Below are 21,959 nucleotides of genomic sequence, written 5' to 3' on the forward strand. Positions count from 1 at the left end.
TAGAGCTTAGCTGAACCGAAAAAACATAGTGTCTAACTGGACCGCCACCAGTAAACATGCAGTGCTAATTTTTTAAGCAAAATACCTTCTGATCGTGCAGATAAATTGTGGTCTTAATGGGATCTGTAACTTCCGCGTGACTAGCGTCTCTCGCCGTGAACCGTGAGAACTGTTCAAATAAATGAGGCTCTGTAAACGAAGGAAGAGGCTGTTGAAGCCCAACTAACGTGAAAGTCTGTTGTGCCTAACTAGACCGGGAAAAGTGAACATGCAGTGCTGAATATCAACCGTACCTTGTAAACATGAAGCTTGAGCTTTTTCTGAAACGAGAAATATGGTATAACAGCGGATTACAAAGGGTAATCCTGTGCGCGATTCAATAAAGTGACATGATCGTGTTTTAACTATAACGCTCACCTTAGATGAATCTGTAGCCTCAGCGTATCTCGCCGTGAATACGTTTTCCGGGTTTCTGCTAAGCAGAAGCCCGTGTTCCCGCGAGTTTTAAGCAGTTTGCCCGAAGTTCAAGTTCAAGTTTGAGCATTTGTATAGCGCACTACTCACCCAGAGGGTCTCAAGGCGCTAGGGGAAGGGGAGTATTATTTGTCGAATAGCCAGGTTTTCAGTTCTTTTCTGAAGGAGATGTGGTTCTGAGTAAGGCGGAGGTGGGTGGGGAGTGAATTCCAGGTCTTGGCAGCCAGGAAGGAGAAGGATCTGCCACCCATGATGAGTTTCCGGATGCGCGGGACTGCGGCGAGGGCTTGATTGGACGATCTTAATTGGTGGGTGGGTTTGTAGAAGGACAGTCGAGTGTTGAGGCATTCAGGTCCTGGATTGTAGAGGGCTTTGTGAGCGTGGGTGAGAAGGCGGAAAGTAATTCTTTTGTTGACGGGAAGCCAGTGGAGGTCTCCTAGATGACCGGTGATGTGGTCGTGGCGCGGGATGTCTAATATGAGTCTCGCTGACGCGTTTTGGATGCGCAGGAGTTTTTTCTGTAGTTTTGTTGTTATTCCGGCGTAAAGTGTGTTGCCATAGTCCAGCCGACTCGTAACCAGTGCGTGGGTAACAGTTTTTCTTGTCTCAAGGGGGATCCAGTGGAAGATCTTTTTGAGAATGCGAAGTACGTTGAAGCAGGAGGACGAGACGGCGTTGACTTGTCTGGACATCGAGAAAGAGGAGTCTAGGATGAAGCCGAGGTTACGTGCATGGTCTGTGGGTGTGGGTGCTGTGCCCAGAGCGGAAGGCCACCAAGAGTCGTCCCAGGCTGAGGGGGAAGATCCTAGGATGAGCACCTCCGTTTTGTCTGAGTTGAGTTTTAGTCAGCTTTGTTTCATCCATTCGGCAACTTCTTTCATGCCTTCGTGAAGATTGGTTTTGGCGGTATTGGGGTCTTTGGTGAGGGATAGGATTAGCTGGGTGTCGTCGGCGTAAGAGATGATTTTAAGGTTGTGTTGACGCGCGATGGAGGCGAGAGGACTCATGTAGAGGGTGGGACTGAGTGAGAATCCTTGAGGTACGCCGCAGATGACTTCGGTGGCTTCTGAGTGGAATGGGGGAAGTCGGACTCTTTGAGTTCTATCGGCGAGGAATGAGATGATCCAGTCCAAGGCTTTTCCTTGTATGCCGATGTTGCTGAGGCGTTGTATAAGGGTGCTGTGGCAGACTGTGTCGAAAGCGGCGGGGAGGTCGAGTAGAATGAGGGCCACTGTTTCTCCGTTGTCAAGTAGTGATCGGATATCGTCGGTCGCTGCAATGAGGGCGGTTTCGGTGCTGTGTTTGGCTCGAAATCCGGACTGAGAAGGATCAAGGGAGTTGTTAGATACAAGGAAGGCTGCGAGCTGGCTGTTGACGGCTTTCTCGATGACTTTGGCAGGGAAAGGGAGGAGGGATATGGGTCGGTAGTTTTTCAGTTCTGAGGGGTCTGCTGTGGGTTTTTTCAGGAGGGCGCTGAGTTCGGCGTGTTTCCAGCTTTCTGGAAAGGTGGCAGAGTTGAACGAGCAGTTGATGACCTCGCGGAGTTGGGGTGCGATGATGGAGTCAGCTTTGTTGAAGATGTGGTGGGGGCAGGGGTCAGAAGGCGAGCCAGAGTGGATTGAGTTCATGAGGCGAATGGTGTCTTCAGTGGAGATTGGGTTCCAGGCGCTGAGGATGTTAGTTGGAGGAGTAGGATCTGAAGGGGGTGGGGCGCGTTGATCGCTGGGAGAAATCTCGAAGCTGTTGTGGATGTCGGCAATTTTGTTGTAGAAGAAGGAGGATAGTGCATCGCAGAGGTCTTGGGAGGGAGTGATGTCGTTGGATGCTGCGGTGGTGTTGGTGAATTCTTTGACGATGTTAAAGAGTTCCTTGCTGTTGTGAGTGTTGTTGTCAAGACGATCCTTGAAAGCGGATTTCTTGGCGGTTCGGATCATTTGGTGATGTTTGCGGGTGGCTGTCTTGAGGGAGGCCATGTTGTCTGAGGTTGGGTTTTTTCTCCAATTCTTCTCCATGGTGAGAAGCTTCTTGGAATCTTTAAGTTCATCATTGAACCAGGGAGCCTTTTTGCTGGTTGAATCCATCTGGTGCTTTTTCAGGGGTGCTAGTTCGTCTGCGCTGTGGTTAATCCATTGGCTGAAGTTGGCGGCCGCTTGGTCTGGGTTCATTGAGAGGGTGGGAGGGTTTTGTTTGAGTGATGTGAGGAGTTGGTCGGTGGTGATTTTGTTCCAGTTTCTTCGATGAATAGGTTGAGGGCGGTTGTGAGTCAGGGTGGTTTTGTAGCTGAAGTAAACACAGCTGTGATCCGTCCAATGGAGAGCTGTGGTGCGATCGAAGGAGATGTGCTTGCTGGAGGTGAAGATAGGGTCGAGTGTGTGTCCGGCTGAGTGAGTGGGGGTGTCAACAAGTTGTTGGAGTCCGAGATTGGTCAGGTTGTCCAGAAGGGTGGTGGTGTTGCTGTCGTGTTTGTTTTCAAGGTGGTAGTTGAGGTCTCCTAGAAGAATGTAGTTCTCGGAGGCGAGGGCGTGTGGGCTGACTAAGTCCGTGATGTCATCGCTGAATTGAGTGCGGGTGCCTGGAGGCCTGTAAATGAGGGTGCCTCTCAGTGTGGTCCTGGGGTCGGTGTGGATCTGGAAGTGGAGGTGTTCGGCGGTTGTGAGATTGTCGTCTGAGCTGGTTGTGATTTTGATGGTGTTTCTGTGGACGATGGCGAGGCCTCCTCCTGTTTGATTGGTGCGGTCTTTTCGGATAATCTTGTAAGCGTCCGGTATGGCTATGGCGATGTCGGAAGGCAGCCTACGTGTGGAGAATCCACGTGATTGGTTGTCTCGTGTGTCAGCCATATTGAAATGGCAATATTTCTAGTTTATAACGCAGAATTCAAATTAACATTATTTAAAAATACCCTTGAGATGAGCGTAAACTCTATCCTGGTTGGATTCCTGAGCCCCTGTGGCTTCTTTCATAATGTGAAGAGTTGAAATACATGAACACTCTGTATATGTATGATTCATCATATACAGAGTGTTCATGTATTTCAACTCTTCACAGAGAGAGAGAAGGAGAGAGAGAGAGATATTGATTTGGAGAGGGAGGGGGAGAGATTTGGAGAGGGAGGGGGAGAGATTTGGAGAGGGAGGGGGAGAGATTTGGAGAGGGAGGGAGAGGGATTTGGGGAGAGAGGAGAGTGAGGGAGAGATGAAGAGAGATACACCCCCCCCCCCCCCCAAATACACTCCTTGCATTTCTCTTGGAAAAGTGGGTTGGATGCAGAGGTTAAGGACTGTAAGGTCGCAGAAAAACTGCCTTACCACTGTTGTGAATCTGGGTTTTTGTGATCTTGAGGAAAGCTGAACACTTAAGCTGCATTTGCTTTGGGGTACGGTTGTTCTAATTGAGGGGTCATGTGTTAGTGGCAAGACGGGTTCTGCAGAGTAATTCTTTGAGGTTATTGAAAGTGCCCAATTGGAATGTGGAGTTGTTGAGAGAATTGTTTGACGACCTGCATAGGGATAAGGAAAGGTCAGTTGATAAGATTATTTTTGTTTACAGAGAGTAGCTGTTTAACCCCTTCGCCGCGGGGGTGGGTGGACAGTGCCACGGTGCTTATGACGAGCTCGTCTCGGCACGCTGCACGGTGGCGCTGTGCTCATGACGAGCTGAGCTCGTCATGACCACACCCATTTTCGTGGAATGCTCAGCACAGCAGGGGAATTATCCCTGTGTGTGAGTGCCGCGAGTCATGACGAGCTCAGCTTGTCATGAGCACAGCGTCCCCGTGCCTCATGACGAGCTCGTCATGAGCACCGATGGTATTAACTATAGGAAGGTGCACCAGGGAAGAATCCACATCAAGTATGAATATCAAATCATCTTTTTTTCAGCACAAGTTAGTATAAAGGTTAAAATCCAGCCAACACCTTTTGTTCCGTAAGGACAGGAACTTCATCTGGGCTCATAATGGTGTTTGGAGAGATCTTATTCATATCAATGATATGGTGCTATTGCGTCCTCAATACCATTGATATAACATCATCCACATTCAGTATTCACAGCCGAAAGAAAGAAGAGTCACAATGGGCATTATCAGGCCCCGTACTTGTTACGGTATGTGACGCACATGATGTATCTGCTGTGTGGTCTGATTACGAAATAAAGTGCGTCAAGTGAATGTTAAGGATTTTTTAGCAGAAGACAGATTTCTTTTACAAAAACTGTTCATTCTCTCGCTCCTTATCTCCTTCTCCGAGCTGCTCTCACGTACACACACAAAATAGATACAGAGCTCCTTTCTCATAATCATGAAGGATGTACCATATTTAGGCAACACAGGATGTGGGGGTGGGTGAAACTCTGAATCACAAATCAAGTTAATTGACTTCTTCTGTTCCAGAAATATCGCCAACACTGGAAGAGGAGGGAAATGTTTCACCCTGCCAAGAAAAGGACATTCATTTGAAAGTTGCTTCATCAATGCTAAAACTAGCCAATCAGGGGGAGGATGCCTCTTCATTTCTCCAGAACCCAGCTAATCCGGATGAGACTGCTACTTCACCTTTTGGGAAAACACCAAACCAGGGTAAGACTGCCTCCTCACCTTCATCTATCCGGAAAGCAGCTCAATTACAAACAAAGTATATTGATTATAAATACAACTATGCAAATACAACTATCTGCTGGAGTACGCAATTTAGGAGATGCTCACTCATCTGTCTTCTGGGGAAAATGAATGTAGGAAGCTGGCTCTCTATATAGTGCACTAAAACTGAGTACACTGTGCAGAGCCCAGTGGGTCCCCAATGGGTTTACAGAGGCAAAAGTAGATAATACTAACGCTCTCTTTTGTGGTAGTATGGGCGAGCAGTTAGGCGTATCAGAGGGTAGTGCTAAGCATTTTTTGTACTCACAGAGGCAATAAAGGAGACACACACTCGAAAAATAAATCCGAGACCAAATTAGAAAAACAACACTTCTTTTTCTAAAGATCTCAAAACCAAGAAATTGGTGCTAAGGTAAGAACTGTTTTTGTTAGAAATGTTCACAGGTAAGTCAAACGTTCAAACCTGTGCACATTTACACACCAGTCCTATAAGAGGGAAAGTCAAAGATGCATAAAGGTAGTTACAGTTGGGTTCAGGGGTTCACTTTCAGGATTCAGAGTTGTAGAGGTCCAAGGTACTGTCAGCAGTTCTTTGGAACAGCCCAGGTTCTACCTGGAGCAGGGTGCTGGTGAGGCTGGTATCTGGCCCACTCCAATGAAGGTGGGGGGGTCGGGGGTGGGGGGTATTGGGCACCCGAAGACAAACTGCACAGGGGTACTTTGAAATAAGCCCAAGAGGTCCGAAATGGGGATTGGGTCACAAAGGGGCACAGCCAGTTCGTCAGGACCCGGGCTGGGCGGCTCAGTACAGAGTGGTTTGGTTGGCTCGGTTGGGGATGCAAAGATGCACCTCGCTGTCAGGGACAAACAGCTGGCAGAGGAGAAATCAAGGCCACTGGACCACTCACAACGTGGATCTCTCAACGGCTGCTTGGTCGTGGTGCAGTGAGAATTTGGACTGTTGGTGTTTGCAGCAGGGCGTCTGGTACTTCAGAGGTTAGTGTTGCACAGCTCCGTTTGGTCTTGGTGTCTTCACACTTTGTGGGGAGACAGATCTGAACTTCCGGGGCACAAGTACCTTCTCCTGATCGTGGTGCCAATTGTGTAACAATGGTACAGTGTATGGAAAGAACACTGGTACTGGGGACCTGGTTAGCAGGAACCCAGCTTATGTTCAATCAGTTGCACCAGGTACCAGGCGGGGGAGGGGGGGGGGGTGGCGGGTACTGCACTAGAGTACATATTCCTACAGTGAATACTAGTTATTTACACAGCCATATAGGATTAGTACATAGTGTGCATACATATACACACAACTCTTTCAGTGCAGTGAACATATCTACATCACTGTCCTAGATATGTGAGTGATAGAGGGCTGCCCTGTTGTATAAAGTTATTTTACAGATCACTGGTTGAAAACTAGATATAGCGATGCCACAGAGACTGCAGGGTATCCTCAATTTGCAGTATCAGTACGACCAGGCATCTTTGGAAATGGCAGCTCAGCAGACCAGTACAATTTACATTGAAAGACAAATAGCCTGATATCCTGTCTCCCTCATTACGAGTGCCAAAGGCTATAGTGCCCTGTAATTCGGCAGGCAGACAAAACATCCCCGTGGTTGAAATGGATTATGCCATTTGCCAAACTCAAGGCCCATAGTTTGAAGCCAGATTTTATTTTATATGCCTTACTACCCGGATGTAACCAGGTTTTAATTTGTATTCCTCATAACCTGAATATTCTTTATACCAAAGAATATTCTACAAAGGGATCTGCTCTGTGAATAAGAACTGTGACCCTGACAACTCCCCACTGAGTATGCACAAAAGTACATTTATCATGGCGAAATTAGGCTAATCTACTTAAATGTCTAAAATGTGAAGATGTTGAATATTGTTAATGACCAACAGATGTGTATCTACATTTGGTGAATACACATACTTATACCCCGGTCGTAATGCCCCTATTTATGTCGTTTTTTTTCTAAATTACAAGAAAGTTCCTGCATTCTTAAGAAGTCAGTTGGCTAGTTAAAATCTGTTTTCACAAGGTTTACTGCCACCTTTTTACTTGTGGGGTTGCCTGTACACACCTCCAAGCTAGGAGTGGGAGGGTGTCGCAAGAATGAAAAGCGATCCTCATAATGTCAAAAGTTCCAAACACCTGATCATGTCTTGGTTGCCAATGCAAATATAATTAACTCTTTGTTCAATTCATAACCTCACATTTTGATTACAACACACAGCCAAATGACCAAAAACAAACACGAGCAGTTGTCCAAGGATAAACTTCAGATCTATTAGCAACTCGAATCAAGCAGCATGTTTCAATTAGGCATTGTTATCTTACTTGTTTTTTTTTTTTTAATGTTATCTTTGCTCTATTAAAATATGGAGTTTTCCCCTTCAGAAAAATCACTGGACACAAAGAAATGTAAAACTTTACTTTTGTATCCTCCATCTCACATCAACATTTTCGCCCGGGCACAGATCTAGATTTGAAAAATAGTGCATTTATTTTCTCGTTAAATAACTGGCATTTCAAAAACTACTTTAACTTCACTAATTACCGCAGACCCATTCTATATTTGTATTCAAAGGTCCAACAGTAAAAACAAATCCTCAACTTTTTATCTACTCATAGCTACTTAGCTTGTTAACATTTTGCAATGAAATATATATCTAACTATTAATTATTAGAAGCTATTAAAATATTCCACAGTGGCATTTGGGCAGAATCCGGTCTAATCACACACGTATTTTAATCGCTTGGCGTTTATTTTAGTTCTAAAAAGGTGTAGGTCAAAAGCACCCCATTCAAATTTGCTCTTCACTTCTATAATTCAAAACATGGGGTGAGCGGTGTCACTTTCAACCCACATTATGACTGTTTACCATGGGACAACCAAATGCCGACGTAAAAGAGGAAGGTATTAAATTACTGCTTGAGGTTAAAGAAAACAGACAAGCTAATTCTGGGATGTTTTTTTATAGAAGTTTTAGGCCAAAATGTGTTGAATAGTTTTTGTGATTCTTTTCATATGAATGGTTCGCATTTCTACTAGCGCACCTCAGAGAGCACAATCCTGAGACTGAAAAACAGACTTAAATGCAGTTGAGTCCACATCTGTCCTGCCCCGAGGAAGCCATAGTAGTGCTTTTCCAGTTAACTAATTTTTGTAACCAACCTAAGTGCCTCCAGTTTGACATGCTACCAAAAATTTAAGCTGAGCACTGATGCTCCTCAATGTGCCATGGTTGTCCCTATTGCTTACCTGTGCTGTTATGGATTTTGAAACTGCACAGGCAATCTCTGCCTCTTTGTGCATTACTACTTCCCTTTGTCATTAGGTAATGGAGAGGACTTCCATAACATAGCCACCTTTCCCGTTCTGTAGAGCATGTCCATGGCTCTGCTCACCCTGGGTCCGAGGGATGTATATAAGGAGCGTCAAGGCTAGGTTTACGTTCCACTGAGACAATATTAATGGGATTGGTGGGACCATATGTGTAAGGCACTTCAGAAAACACGTCACAACCGTTTATTTAAAGAGACCTGGTTGGAGAGGCTAACTTAAAAAGGCTGACCTTTCCGACTAATAACGCTGAACTTTGCAGACTGGAAAGCTGTGCTGGACAATGACGCAACAAAGTATAATACAATAGAGAATTTCCCTGCAGAGGGTCCGGGTAGTGTACACCATACCAGGCCACAAACGTTTCCAAGTGCCTGGCATAGATGGACTTAGTGGACCGGCATCTGGCTGCAAGAATGACATCTTCCACTTCAAATGGCAAGCCAAAACTCCAACACGTGGAGGTGTAGGTTGCAGGTATTCAGATGCAGGAGCCTCTCCTGTTGCTAAGACAGGAGATCTTTTCAAAGGGGTAGTTATATTGGAAGGTGTACATTCTCAGCAGCTCTGGGCATCACTCTCTCCTGGCTCAGTCTTGAATTATTCGATTGACTTGGGTTCTATTTGTCTTGACTTTGCTGGGAGCTCGAAGCAGAAGAGGCAGTGGTAGGGATTCATACAGAAGGCCTGTCCCTCACAGATGTACTGCGTCTCCCAAGGACTGTTTTGCAGGACACTTCAATGTGCAGATGCTTTGAATCTACGTTCTCAGTGGTGGGGTACAGACCTAGCCTGGGTATGCCCCACTAATCGGCGGCACTGTGCCACCTCTTGATGGAGATGCCACTCCTGATCTGCCAGCTGATGTCTACTCAGATCATATGCTCTGACATTCAGAAACCCCTTTAGGTGGTTGGCTGCCAGAAATATAATTTGCTTGTCCAGCCAACTCCAGAGAAGTTGAGCTTCCTAGCACAGGATCCATGGCTCCACCTCGTGGTGACAGTTAGAACCTGCACTTGTCTTCCTTTTATGGGCAGTAGGAAGGATGTTGGGGCCAAATTGATTTCCATGCAGCTCCAAAAGGTTGATGGAGAGGAGGCTCTTCCCTAGAGACCAGAAGCCTCTGATCTCCACCTCCCCCAAATGACCCCACCCACTCTAGCAATGACAAATCTGTCACAAGCTGGAAGGGTACCCTGCCACAGGTCAGGTTGGCACTAGTTTGCCACTACATCAGTTACTAAGCTGTGAGATCTGGACAGTGTCGGACAGGTAACCCTAGTGCTGGGTCCATGGAAACCTTAGGTTCCATTGCAATGTCTGCATGCGTCATTTGGCGTATGGACAAGGAGGATGCCCAAGACCAGGAGCCCAAGACGCCTAGAGCCTGAACTGAGGATCCTGTTCTGAATGTCAAAGACTCTCTGCAGTGGTTGAAAAGCCATGAATTGTACTGTGTCCATGATGGGCCGTATGAAGGGAATGCTCTGCGTAGGAACTGGGGACGGGCTTCAGCTCATTAATGAAAAACCCTAAGAGATCAAGCACCCATCTGATGTCTGTAGGTGGTCTGTGACTTGCTCAGCAAGAAAGCCTTAGCGGCCAATCATCAAGGTACGATAATACATGTTATCCCTAATCTCTGAAGATGAGCCGTGACTCCCGCAATAACTTCTGTGTTCACCCGAGATGCCAGGGAAGGTCAAGAGTAGCTTGGCGAATTGAAATTGTTCTGACTCCACCATGAACCGCAGGTAACATCTCTGGAACTGTAGACTAGGTATATGAACATACACATCCTCAAAGTCCCAGGGACACAATCCAGTCTCCAAGTTGCGGAGCAGAGAGGATGTAAGCCAGAGTGAGCATTTAAATTAGTCCTTCTTAAAGAAGGCATTAACTGGCCAGAGGTCCATTATAGGCCTGAGGCCTGCGTCCTTCTTCGCGATGAGAAAGTAGCATGAATACAACTGTTCTCCCCTCTCTGAATCCGGCATCTGTTGGATGGTGGCATTTTTACTTGTTGCATCAGTATAGTTGTGTGGTCTATGCACGTTGCAGTGGTATGTGTGTGTGGGGTGGGGGGGGGGGCAGGGATGAAATGAAAGGCAGCACGTAGCAATTTTAAATAATTTGTAACATTCCTCAGTCTGACGTAATGGTTTACCAGCCAGAGCAGAAATATTATATCCTGCCACTCATCGGATGGCTGTGGGCCTGGGAAAGCAACTTAAAGCAGCGTGGAAGCCATGGCAACAGAGGAGGAAGCGTTGAAGGATAGCTGCCCCTGCCGGTGTGAACGGCCTTGTTCGCCACCATGTCCTCTGCCTAAAAGGTTTGCTTTCGCTGCTGTTCTGTCTTGGAAGGTTGTGCTGGGCCTCCGGAATAGACTTTAAACTTTCTACACTGCTGATGGACTTGTCCGGCTGGTGACAATAACCCCAAGGACTTAGCTGTGATACAAATATTTGTTAATCACTCAAGTACCCAGCCCGTCTTCACCCTGAACAGTCTAGATCGAAGGGCATGTCCAAAGAGTGTAGAGCCAGGCAAGATGAGGACCTTTTCTTTCTAAAAGCATCAATTCGATTCAAATCCCTCTCTGGGAGATTAAAAGGAAAAGCATTCAGATTTCCTTTACATAAAGATGCCTGACCTACAAGACTTTCAGACGTTAGGCATTTTATCAAAAAATCTGCCATAGGCTCATCTGATAAAGATTGGCTGACTGGAGAGCCTGAGCATGCTTAGACCACATTGCCATGAAAGTGCCCGCAGGGCCTAATTAAGCTGTAACTGTGACTCACATGAAGTTGGACCTGTTTCAAGAATTTCAATCAATAGATTTTCTTTGGTTTCCAGAGTAGGCAATTGCAAGTCCAGCACTTCTGCTGCTCACCACTAAAGCAAAAGAGTTACTTTCTGCTATTGGTGGACCAGGTGGTGAGTCCAGCTCAGTCTCTGCTGAGGTATCTAGCCCACTGGCATTTTTAAAGAATAAATACACCCAGCCCATCACCAGTGTAATTTGGGGTTTGTGGAAATTACGTATGCCCTGGCCCACATCAGAGTTGAAGGGGGCCTCTATCCTCGGATAGTAGTGCTGTCCAGGGGAGGCGGAGGCTGAAGGTCTGACTGTACCACTGGTTGTACGTTAGTTATTAAATAGTGCAACATAGGTCTGGGGAATGGTGCCCACGGTTAAGGGTCAGAAACCTACTTTGCAATTCGATGCAGTACCTGCAGGATTGCCACTGGTGCTAGTAGTGAGGGAACTGGTGTGGACCCAAGGGCAAGAGTGGAAGTCTGGACTGGCTGCAGTACAAACCCAAAGACCGGTACTGAGGGGGCAATCGATGGTGGGAGAGGGTCCGGCAGATTTGCCACACAGGGGGCTCCAGTGGCTCTGTGGAGCCCGAAGGCATGTCAGAAGGAGCCAGTAGTATCTGGAAAATGTGCATTGTGACTTATTCTAAGGCCACTTTCTGCTGGGGTGTTGACAAAGGCCTGCAGATTTCAGGACATATCGAGACCATATGTGCAACACATTTATCACATGACTTTCTCATGACTGGAGGCAAAGCACCATAGGCACAATTAGTGCAGGTGTGAGACGAACATCTATTTCCTGCAGTTTATGCATGGCTTTAATTCCGTTGCGTTAGGGTGAGACATCTTCCCTTGTACAGTGTGTTTGAGACAAAAGTTGGAGTTATCGTAAAACAAGAAAGTTTGTAGAGGAGCTTTGCATCAGCGTTGAGGTTGTATAAAAGGAGAAACTGAAGTTGACCTGCAGGGGTGGCACTTGGATGCAGCTTTGCTACATTACTTCTGGGGCAGTATGAAATTACTGTGGAACCATATACGGCTGCCTGAAGGCGCAAAGGGAGCATGGCTGAAAAATTGCCGCCTGGCACCAAGGAATAATTTAAAGTGAGGAGCCTGCAGTTAGACGTATCCATCAGAAATATATTACACTGACTAAACCTTGTAAAATTATTTTAGAAAAAAGATGACCTAATGGCATGGAGACAAAGGTGTGTATACTATAGCAAATACAACAGTCTACTGTGAATTGTTTAATTATTTTAAACTAAGGTATCCTGCAATTGGTGTACTGGGAGGGTGAGAAGATTCTAAAAGAGCTCCCTCAAAGATGATTTTATTTTGTATAAAATCCACCTGACACAAAATGTTATATGTGAATATCAAATCAATCAAGAATTGACACAGTTCAATGTTTTATTTATCCCTCCCAGGATAAATAATACATCTCAAAATGCCAAAAGAGATGTGACAAACTTTGGAGCCCAGTTATAGTTTCAAAACAAACACTGTTCTCATCTTGGAGAAAAGGGCTAAAATTCTAATGGTGCCATTTAACTCATTCCTTTAAGCTAATCCAAAGAAAGTGTAAAGCAGCAACATATTTTTAGCATATGTGATCACTGCGCCTTTCGTGTTTAAATACAAGACGATCTGACTTTTTGAAGTTAACCGTCATTGCTTTTTTATCTTCCTGGGACCGTTCTTGATAATTAAGTCCGGTAGAAAATATTAGTGAATGGAACTGAGACAACATGGAATAATCCACGTAAGTATACTGGATTTACTGTCTAAGATAAGTGACTAGGAAATAAATAATTTTCATTTCTTATATTTGTTTTGCAATATTCTTACATTTACACAGATTTCCACAAGCAGGAATCCTGTGTAACAGACTAGAACCTGGGAGCATTAGCAGGTCTCTAGTTGCCGGTGGCAAGGTGGATTGAGACATAGAATTCCAGTTTATGGTGTAGATGTGCAGGCTGTGGTGTGGTGCTGCTAGTGCAGATAAAAAGGAAGTTTGTACTGATGAGCGCATAAACATCTTGGAGTATGGCATAAATGCCTTAACAGAGGACTAGGCCTTGGTTGTTATCTCTCTGACGTGGTTGAGTATAGAGGGAGAGAAGTTTATGATTGGACTAGTAGAGATGATTATTCGTTGACTCTCTCAGCAAGGAGAAGCACATAATCATGCTAACCATGGTTGTGCAGGATGGCTGCCAGGGATGTTGCATAGAAGAGTCTTGTCAGGTGAGAAGACTATGCCACTGACCTACAAACACATCTCACTCTCCTTTCCCTGATATTCCATACACACAAAATATTTTAAACCCTAGAGCAGAGGTCTTCAAACTTTTTGATGCCGAGACCCCCTTGTCAAACTTTTTTAGGCATAAGGACCCCCTTCTGATGAAAATTTCTAGAACCTGGTACTCCTCATAGACAACTATCGACAACCATAAATGCCCCCAATTTCCACAGCAGATAATTGTTATGGTGGGGAAATAATATTAAACAGTGTTTAGCAAACCAAAGGTCAGTGAGTATTCAAAGGTGTAGCTAAAAACAAAGGGCCTTGTTTATGAGGAATTGGAGTAGGGCAGTGCCGCATGCCTTCTTGCTGTGTTGCACTATGCCAATGTCAAAGGGCAGGAACGCACCGTATGTATGAAATACGGTGCATTCCTGTCCTTTTCCTTTGCGTTGGCGCATAAATTGCTGCCTAGCACCAACATAGACAGGATTGTTTTTGTACAGGTAGGGGCACCTTCCTTCAAAAAAACAATCCTGAGAGGTGTTTCCCTCTTTTGATGTGAGCTGCAGAATTCAGCACACATGGAATAAGGAAAAAACGAGTAGAAATAAAAACATTGCTCCTCGTTACACCTCCGCTGGGGAGGCGGCTGTTTTGGAGCTGCCCCAGGTTTATGTGATTTTGTAAATATGGAGCAGCATCAAAGTCCATGGATGTTGCGTGGGAACCCCACGCAAAGCTTATGGAACACCACCTTGATACAGAGTAAGTCAACGCATTGACTTGCGCTACTATGTCTTACTCCATATCTATGAGGCCATGCAAAGCCATGCAGGGTGGCTTTGCATAGCCTCATAGGTATGGTTGAGAGGCTTGCACCACCAAAGCATAAAAGAAAGTGATGCTCTGGCGATGAAAGCCTCTCATAAATAAGCCCCAGTTATCAGGTATCTATATGTAAAATAATGGGCAGCGTAAATGAAAAATAAATTTTAAAACATTTTAATTAGTGGGAAATGCACCGTAGGACATCACAGTGTAAGATGGAGTGCTGCAAAACATGCAAATAGTTTTTCAATAAAAGGGTGCTTCCAAAATGTAGATTTTAGTAATACCAGAGCGTATGTAATGCAATTGTTTGTTTTTATATAGCTGTCCCTTCAACATACTTTTAGAGGTACTAAGGGCTCTGTAAATGCAGTTAAAATTAAAAGCACACACTTCACAGCTCAGTTATTAACTCTTTGCACTACTACAAAAAAACAAATCTTTGTCATCACAAAGCTTGGAGTGATTTGATCAATTAAAGCGAGAACCAGCCCCCAAACATCCTTTGCACTTGCAGATTAACTTATAGGCACATTAACATTTCACTCAGCCAAGCCCACACCCTGCAGGAAAACTTTTCACAGTACAAGAGTCTCAATTGATGGAACGTCAGCGGATAACAATCTAAATTAGCCTTCCCAAGACTGCTGTCTTTATCCAAAACAAAAGCAATGGCAAACGTTTTTAATTACAGGCACAAGTGAAGCTGGGGAATGTGCGACCCACTTCCTGGCCTCTGCGGCCCCCCTGGGGGGCGCGCCCCACACATTGAAGACCTCTGCCCTAGGGTGTCCCACACCAGACACAAAAGTACTGGATATCAGTTAGGAACTGAACTTCCAAGTACACTCCAAGAGATAGGAGCTCCCAAGAATGCTTGTGGAGTAGTACCTTAATATTCCATTGTAGTACTCTAAAGAAAGTAGTCCCAAGATATCTTAACCCAGGATGTGAGCTTACTCGTTGACCTGTATATGAAATAAAATAACTTTTATTCTTCTATTCCAGATGGATCACTATCACTAGAATACCAGAGCAGGACGGCCTCTTCACCCAACTCGGAACCAGACAGTCGTGTGGAAGCTGCTTCCTCACTGCTCCAGATACTAGCCAATCAGGCAGAGGATCCCTCTTCATTGTTCCAGAATTCAGTCAGTAAGGAGAAGACTGCAGCCTCGCCTCTTGAGAAAACATCAGAGGAAGGTTAGGCTCCTCTCCTCTCCTCATCTTCTTCTTTCTGAAAACCAGCAGTAATTCTGTTTACAATTAAGTTAATGATAATACACATATTTGTAAGAGTAGTGGATTCAGGAGTTAAAAATGAGCACACCACTGCGGGAATAGTGGATTTATGATGTAAATAGCTCTGTTGAGATAAAGGAGTGTAGATGGCATAAACTACTCACTATTGGATGAAATCTTTCTACTTAGCTCTGTTATGATGTTGGTTATAGAGGGTCTGTTATCTCTGTTAAGATAGTTATATTGCTGAGTTATCAACTTGTCCCATGCAACTTTCCAGTCCTTTTTTCCCGTTGCATCATGCAACATGTTGTCCTGCCTTTGTAACGGGGAAAAAACAAAGGTACCAAGTACCAGAAAGTAATGGGGAAAAAACAAAGGTACCAAGTACCAGAAAGCAATGAATAAAATCAGCATTGGCATTTCTCTCACCTGACATAAAAATCTTTGACGGCTATGCTGATTTTTTCTAATGTGAATAGAGATATTTTAAACAGATCTCAGTATCTGATGTATCATTGATAGATAATGTTTACCCACAGATCTTTGAATTTTAGATTGCAAGAAACAGCTAATGGAAATGGCAGAGTATCAATGTATTTTAAATAAGAAAATAAAATAGCAAAAAAAAATGGTTAAAGACACTCATCTTGTTTCCTAGATGAAGGATTCAGGGCACACACACACATTTCTTCTGAAAACTGTTATTTTACTTTATTATTCTCAGCTTTAGCCTTATACATCCTACAGGGTTAAAATCTATATTACATAAATGCAGCCCAGCACTAAGCCACAATAAGATAGTTACAAATAGTTAATTTATTAAAGCAGGGATAAAAATATAAAATCCAATCCTACCTTCTGCCAACTCAAGCTAGGCAGCATAATAAGTTGCAAAAACATAAAAGCACTCTATCGATGCACCAAAAAACCTAAATAATAACGAACTAAGGCCCCCTTCAATTTCCCAGCCATGATCCAAGCACTGTAGATATACATGGAAACTGTCCTATAGATCACTGGGTGGTCTATCGTATAACACAAGTCAGTGGCATCTGCCTCATTCAATACACCGAATGGGGGAGTAAGCAACTTCCTGCGGGACAAAGGTCATCCATGCCTATGATGTAACTCCATCTGGCAATGTAGGTTTTTAAGGTGACATCCCCAGACTGAACTTCACATATAGTGAACGTTATGCCTCAGGGTAAATACCATCTAGATAGGGGTCGAAATCACCATCAACATTTTGCTTTAGGAATCCATGTACCAAGCATCCACTCCTAATGTGGTTGTAGACATTTTTTGTAATTTTTTTTTATAGACTTTATTTTTGCATTTTCAACAGAGAACATAGAAAGGGTTTGGCAGTGCGATGCAGAGCATTAACACCAGTGGCGCAGAATTCAGTTAGTACATGTGTATACAGCAAAATAACACGGCAGGAGAAGAGCAGTAAGTCAAGCACGATGCATGGAACATAAGAACATCAGACAGCATTCACAGTAGATTACAGGGGCATCTTAGGACAGTTTGTTTCGTAAATGAACAATTAGTCGGCGGCTAGGCCACAATACAGTGAGAGATTAAACCAAAGCGATACATGTGAGATAGTCAACTATACATTTACACAAGGAGGTAGTGTCCAGAAGTGTTGTCCACTGACAGCGATTCACATGTGTTGAATCAAGCAATGCCCACTTGTACATCGTCACCATTTTGTGCCTCTTCGCCATTCGGAACATTGTCGTCAGTTCCCTGGGCTAGTAGATATGTGACTAGGGGACCCCAGATGTCCTTAGGTCTACTGGAGGTCGGGAGTGTCTCAGCAAAAATAGCAGATTGTTCCTGTCAATGGGTCATATCAGCGAGCCGTCCTTAAACTTTGGGGCCCTGCCACGACCCCATCTACAAGCTATGCAGCGTTTCGCGATTAGCAGAGCAGTGTCAAGGAGTTTCCTACAGGACTTAGGGATGTGTGGTGTATGCCCCAATAGCATCAGCAAAGGGTCTGGGTTTATCAATACCCCGGTCATGGACTTGAGAGCAGCATGCACTTGTTGCCAGTATTATTAGAACAGAGCCACCCAATAATCCCCCCGGGACTGGGTTATATTAACAGTATAAGTTAGATGTCCAGGAAGGAATCATTCAACAATCCATTTTTAAGCTTCTTTGTGTCACATCCGTGAACACTTAATTAACTATAGCGACCGAAAGGTTTCACAAGAAACACTCGAAGTTATATCAAAAAATAGAATCTTTTTAATATTTTGTATATTTTAGTGTATGAATAACTTGTTTTTCGGACAATCAGTCTGGCAACAAAGGTACTACCATAATCAGTATAACAAAGTAATCTTGTAGTACAAGGACACCTTCAGCAAAATAATGTGGATACATACAAAAGACCACATATAAATAAATTATACAGAGTAGAATTCACACATTAAATTTCAAGTGAATTGAACGCTGTGTTGCGTGACAGGTGTTAGGCGTCGACGTTTCGGTCCTCGTTGGTCACAACGATCCATAGGACCATCTTCAGGACAGAGAAGTTGCACAGAAGAATCTAACATAAAAACATACATGTACATGAAACCCTAAGGTACAAGGAGATCTATACTCAGCTCAAAATGTGTAACACCACATGACTACATGCACAATGCCAAAAACAACCACACCAGAGAAGAAACAGTAGGTGCAGTGTTGCTACAATAGCCAAAACCAATAGTGACAAATAACAACCAAAGTCCTGAATAGTGATGTGTCTATAGAGAAAATCGTATTTTGCAGGTGATGGAAAGCAAGACCCAGAATCATGACACAGAACGCACTAGTTGTCACTCGTGATAGGTATTAAAAGCGCTGTAATTTAATAGTACTCACGTATATCTTACGCCACACGGGTCGTTCTATAAATGACATTGTATAACAAAGAATCTAGTCAGCTACATAAGCCCTTACAATCTCAAGTGCCTATGAACCAGTACACCCAAAAGCGGTCAAAAAAGCCAACTTACGAATCAAAAGGCCACCAGATGCCCTGTAAACAATATCAATGATACGCGATTAGCGATTCAAAATTGGGCCATGTTATCAGTTAGCTAAGTCAAAGCAAAACAAAACAAAATAGTCTTCGAGGGCACTTACTTATTCAGTTGTAAAACACCGGCTCAAAAGTCCGTGTCCCCGCGAGTACTCGAGGCAACAACCTGCTCGTATGCACTGCCTGACTAAAGACGCCAAAAGTCGGTGACTTCATTCCACTAGAAACGTGGCGGCCATCTTAGAGTGGTCAGAACGAAGAACCAAGTACATAGAACCGGCCGTGTACTTTTGTGTTTACCGACTGACAAGTGATACTGAAAATAAAATAAACGTACATAACATTAAAAACGTAACTACATTCCCTGAGCATTATTCAGATTTTTTTTAAAACGCTCAAGAGAAAGTACATACATCAAGTCTGAACTAGTCTGTACAATAGTGACACACAGCCGTGTGCACAAGGCAGAGACTATAGAGAGTTACATGAAAGGGACTTAGGAATCAACCAAGAGTGGCCAAAGTATGCCATTCAATCAGGGAATTAAGACCATTTTCCACAGTATTATAAAGCCAGATCAGTTTATTCTCTCGTTGAGCTAGTAATTTTTCCACATTTGGTCTTCTCCTTGTACCTTTTACAACATCGATCACATACCATTTCATATCATCTGGTTTGTGTGACATACTGGTATAGTGTTCTACCAGAGGAGCAGTACTGACATTGCACCTGATGCGCGACTGATGTTGTGAGATATGTTTCCTTATCTCTTGTGTAGTCTTACCGATATAATTCAAAGCACAAGGGCATTGGATGCAGTAGATCACATTTTTGGTCAGGCAGTTAGAATAGTGTTTAAACGTTAGTTGTCTCCCATTTATACAATACGTTTTCATAGCCTGAGTGGTAGCACAAGCTGTACATCCACCACAAGGAAAATGTCCCACAATGGGTGCTAAGCCCCATAGACTAGTAAGGGTATTGGTCTTTGGTTCGACATACGCTCTGACCAGGTGATCACGGAGATTTTTTCCTCTCTTGAATGCGAATCTTGGAATGGATAATTGGGGTTCTGCTTTTTTGATCAAATGCCAATTGCGTCTGATAATTTTAGTAATTTGAGTAGACTCTGTACCAAATGTCAAGACACATGTGATGGGTTGGTTGCTATTGATGTTATCCTGGATTGGTCGATTAGTCTGTAATAAGGCCTGTCGGTCATAATACCAGGCACGTTTCAGAGCGTGCTTGACCAGTCGATAAGGGTATGAGCGCATCACCAGTTTCTCTTGTAACACTTTTGCTTCTCTGAAATAATCCTCCCTTCTGGTACAGCTCCTCCGAATACGGAGAAACTGACCAAAAGGGAGATTATCCCGCAAATTACAGGGGTGATGGCTCCTATACTCCAATAAGGTATTTCTGGCTGTGGGCTTTGTATACAGACTTACAGCTAGAGTCCCTTCACTATGGATGATCTTCAAATCCTGAAAATTAATCACATCAGGATTGCTTTCTAAGGTGAACTGCAAGTTCGTGTCTTTTTGATTCAACCATAAATGGAATTGTTCCAATTTTTGTTGTGTACCCTCCCATACCATGCAGACATCGTCGATATATCTCAGATATTTAAAGAGATTGGGCAGGAAGGGATTATTATTGTAGATTACTCGCTCTTCAAACTGTGCAACAAACAGATTCGCTACAGTCTGAGCAAAAACTGCCCCCATTGCCACACCTTTGAGTTGTGCAAAGAAATCATTATTAAAAAGAAAATAATTTTCTTCCAAGGCAATCTTGGCACACTCAGTGATGAACCATGTGGGTACTTGATGAGGACGTGTTCGAGTCTCTAATATGTTACCAATCATCTGTACGGCTTAGACATAGACCGGGGGGCATTCCCAGGACAGTTGAAAGAATCCAGTGTGTTCCGCGCGACAGCATCTATCATCGCTGGACAGGCAGAACCTGAATTTCCTCACCGGGGTGTAGTACAGCCGTTGTAAGAACTTGTAATGGATTATCTTGAGTCGACAGCTGGCGGATATCCTAGTCGTGAGATCACAGCAGTATAGCCACTGTTCATCGGTAATCTCTGCTGCCAGGTCAGTAGGCCAATGTATGCGGGCTGGGTTTACCAGTCCGGGGCTGGATGTTCTGACGAGGCGATACATCCCCAACACCAAATGCGAGCCATCTTGCGAGCATAGCATGAAGTGCAATGGAGGAAAGCACTCGGGCTCAGTGGGAAAGTCAGGGAGAATCTCCCTCATCCCCTGGCGCAGTCGCATATAATAGAAAGAGTCGAGTGGAGTAGGCGTGTAAGATTTGAAGAAGAGGTCAGTAGAGTTGAACTGACCATTGGTGAAGAGGTCACCCCAGCAAGTGACTTGCAGGCGCTGACAGAGCGATTGGAAACCCTGCTCCTGGAGGAGCACTAGTTTGGGGTGGTACGCCAATGGCATCCGAGCAGAATATGGGAAGATGCATCCTAGTAACCTTGCAATGCGACGCCAGGCATCTATGGTGCACGTGACCGTGGTGAACGGCGTTTCTATGGACAACACTGTGCAATGTATGAGCCCATTCAGTAGGAGGGGGTACGCAATCCAATCCTTGACCGCCAGCTGGGGCATGTAGGGTGTGGTGATCATCCAGTGGTAAGCATAGTGCGCCTGAGCGCATATATAATAAGTCTCAAAATCTGGAATATCAAAGCCCCCTTTATCATATGGCTGAGTCAGCAACGACCACCGTAGTCGGGGTTGTTTACCCCCTCAGAGTAGTCGGCACAGTTCAGCTTTCAATGTCTTAAAGAAAAATGCACCCGGGTGGTAAGGAATATTAAGAAAAAGGTATAAAAACCGGGGTAGCACCACCGTTTTGATAAGGGATGCTCTCCCAGCCATGGACAGGGGAAGGGTGATCCAGCGATCAACCGATGTGATGAGTTTCGTGATCGCGACCCCGTAATTCAGGCGCAATGTTTCATCTTTATACAAGAGATTTGGATACCAAGGTATCGGAGGTCCGATCGGCACCACTTTAAGGGGAAGTCGAGCGGGAAGTCAGCCACTGTGTCCGTAAGGGGGTAGAATTGTGACTTAGCCCAGTTGATACATACACCGGAAAGCCTTCCGAAGACCACAAATTCCCTTAACAGCGGATTCAAATTGTGCACCGGGTCTTTGACATATAACAACATGTCATCTGCGTACAGTGACACATCAATCTGACGCCGAAAACAGCAAAAGGCGCCCTCTCGGTGCAACTGACGGAGTCTACAGGCCAACGGCTCGACGGCAATAGCAAAAAAGA

At 44.5% G+C, this 21,959-nt stretch overlaps 1 protein-coding gene across 1 annotated transcript in view; it reads left to right on the plus strand.

Annotated features, from left to right (window-relative positions):
* The window catches only part of LOC147691934 (uncharacterized), a 407,861-nt gene that overhangs the window by 229,906 nt on the left and 155,996 nt on the right, over nucleotides 1-21,959 (plus strand). The window contains exons 14-15 of the mRNA XM_086939486.1: nucleotides 4,865-5,050; nucleotides 15,356-15,550. Coding sequence (XP_086795612.1) covers nucleotides 4,865-5,050; nucleotides 15,356-15,550 — 381 coding nt within the window. The remainder of the gene's footprint in view (nucleotides 1-4,864; nucleotides 5,051-15,355; nucleotides 15,551-21,959) is intronic.

The sequence above is a fragment of the Lissotriton vulgaris genome, chromosome 9, assembly GCF_964263255.1.
Source record: "Lissotriton vulgaris chromosome 9, aLisVul1.2, whole genome shotgun sequence".
Lineage (NCBI taxonomy): Eukaryota > Metazoa > Chordata > Amphibia > Caudata > Salamandridae > Lissotriton > Lissotriton vulgaris.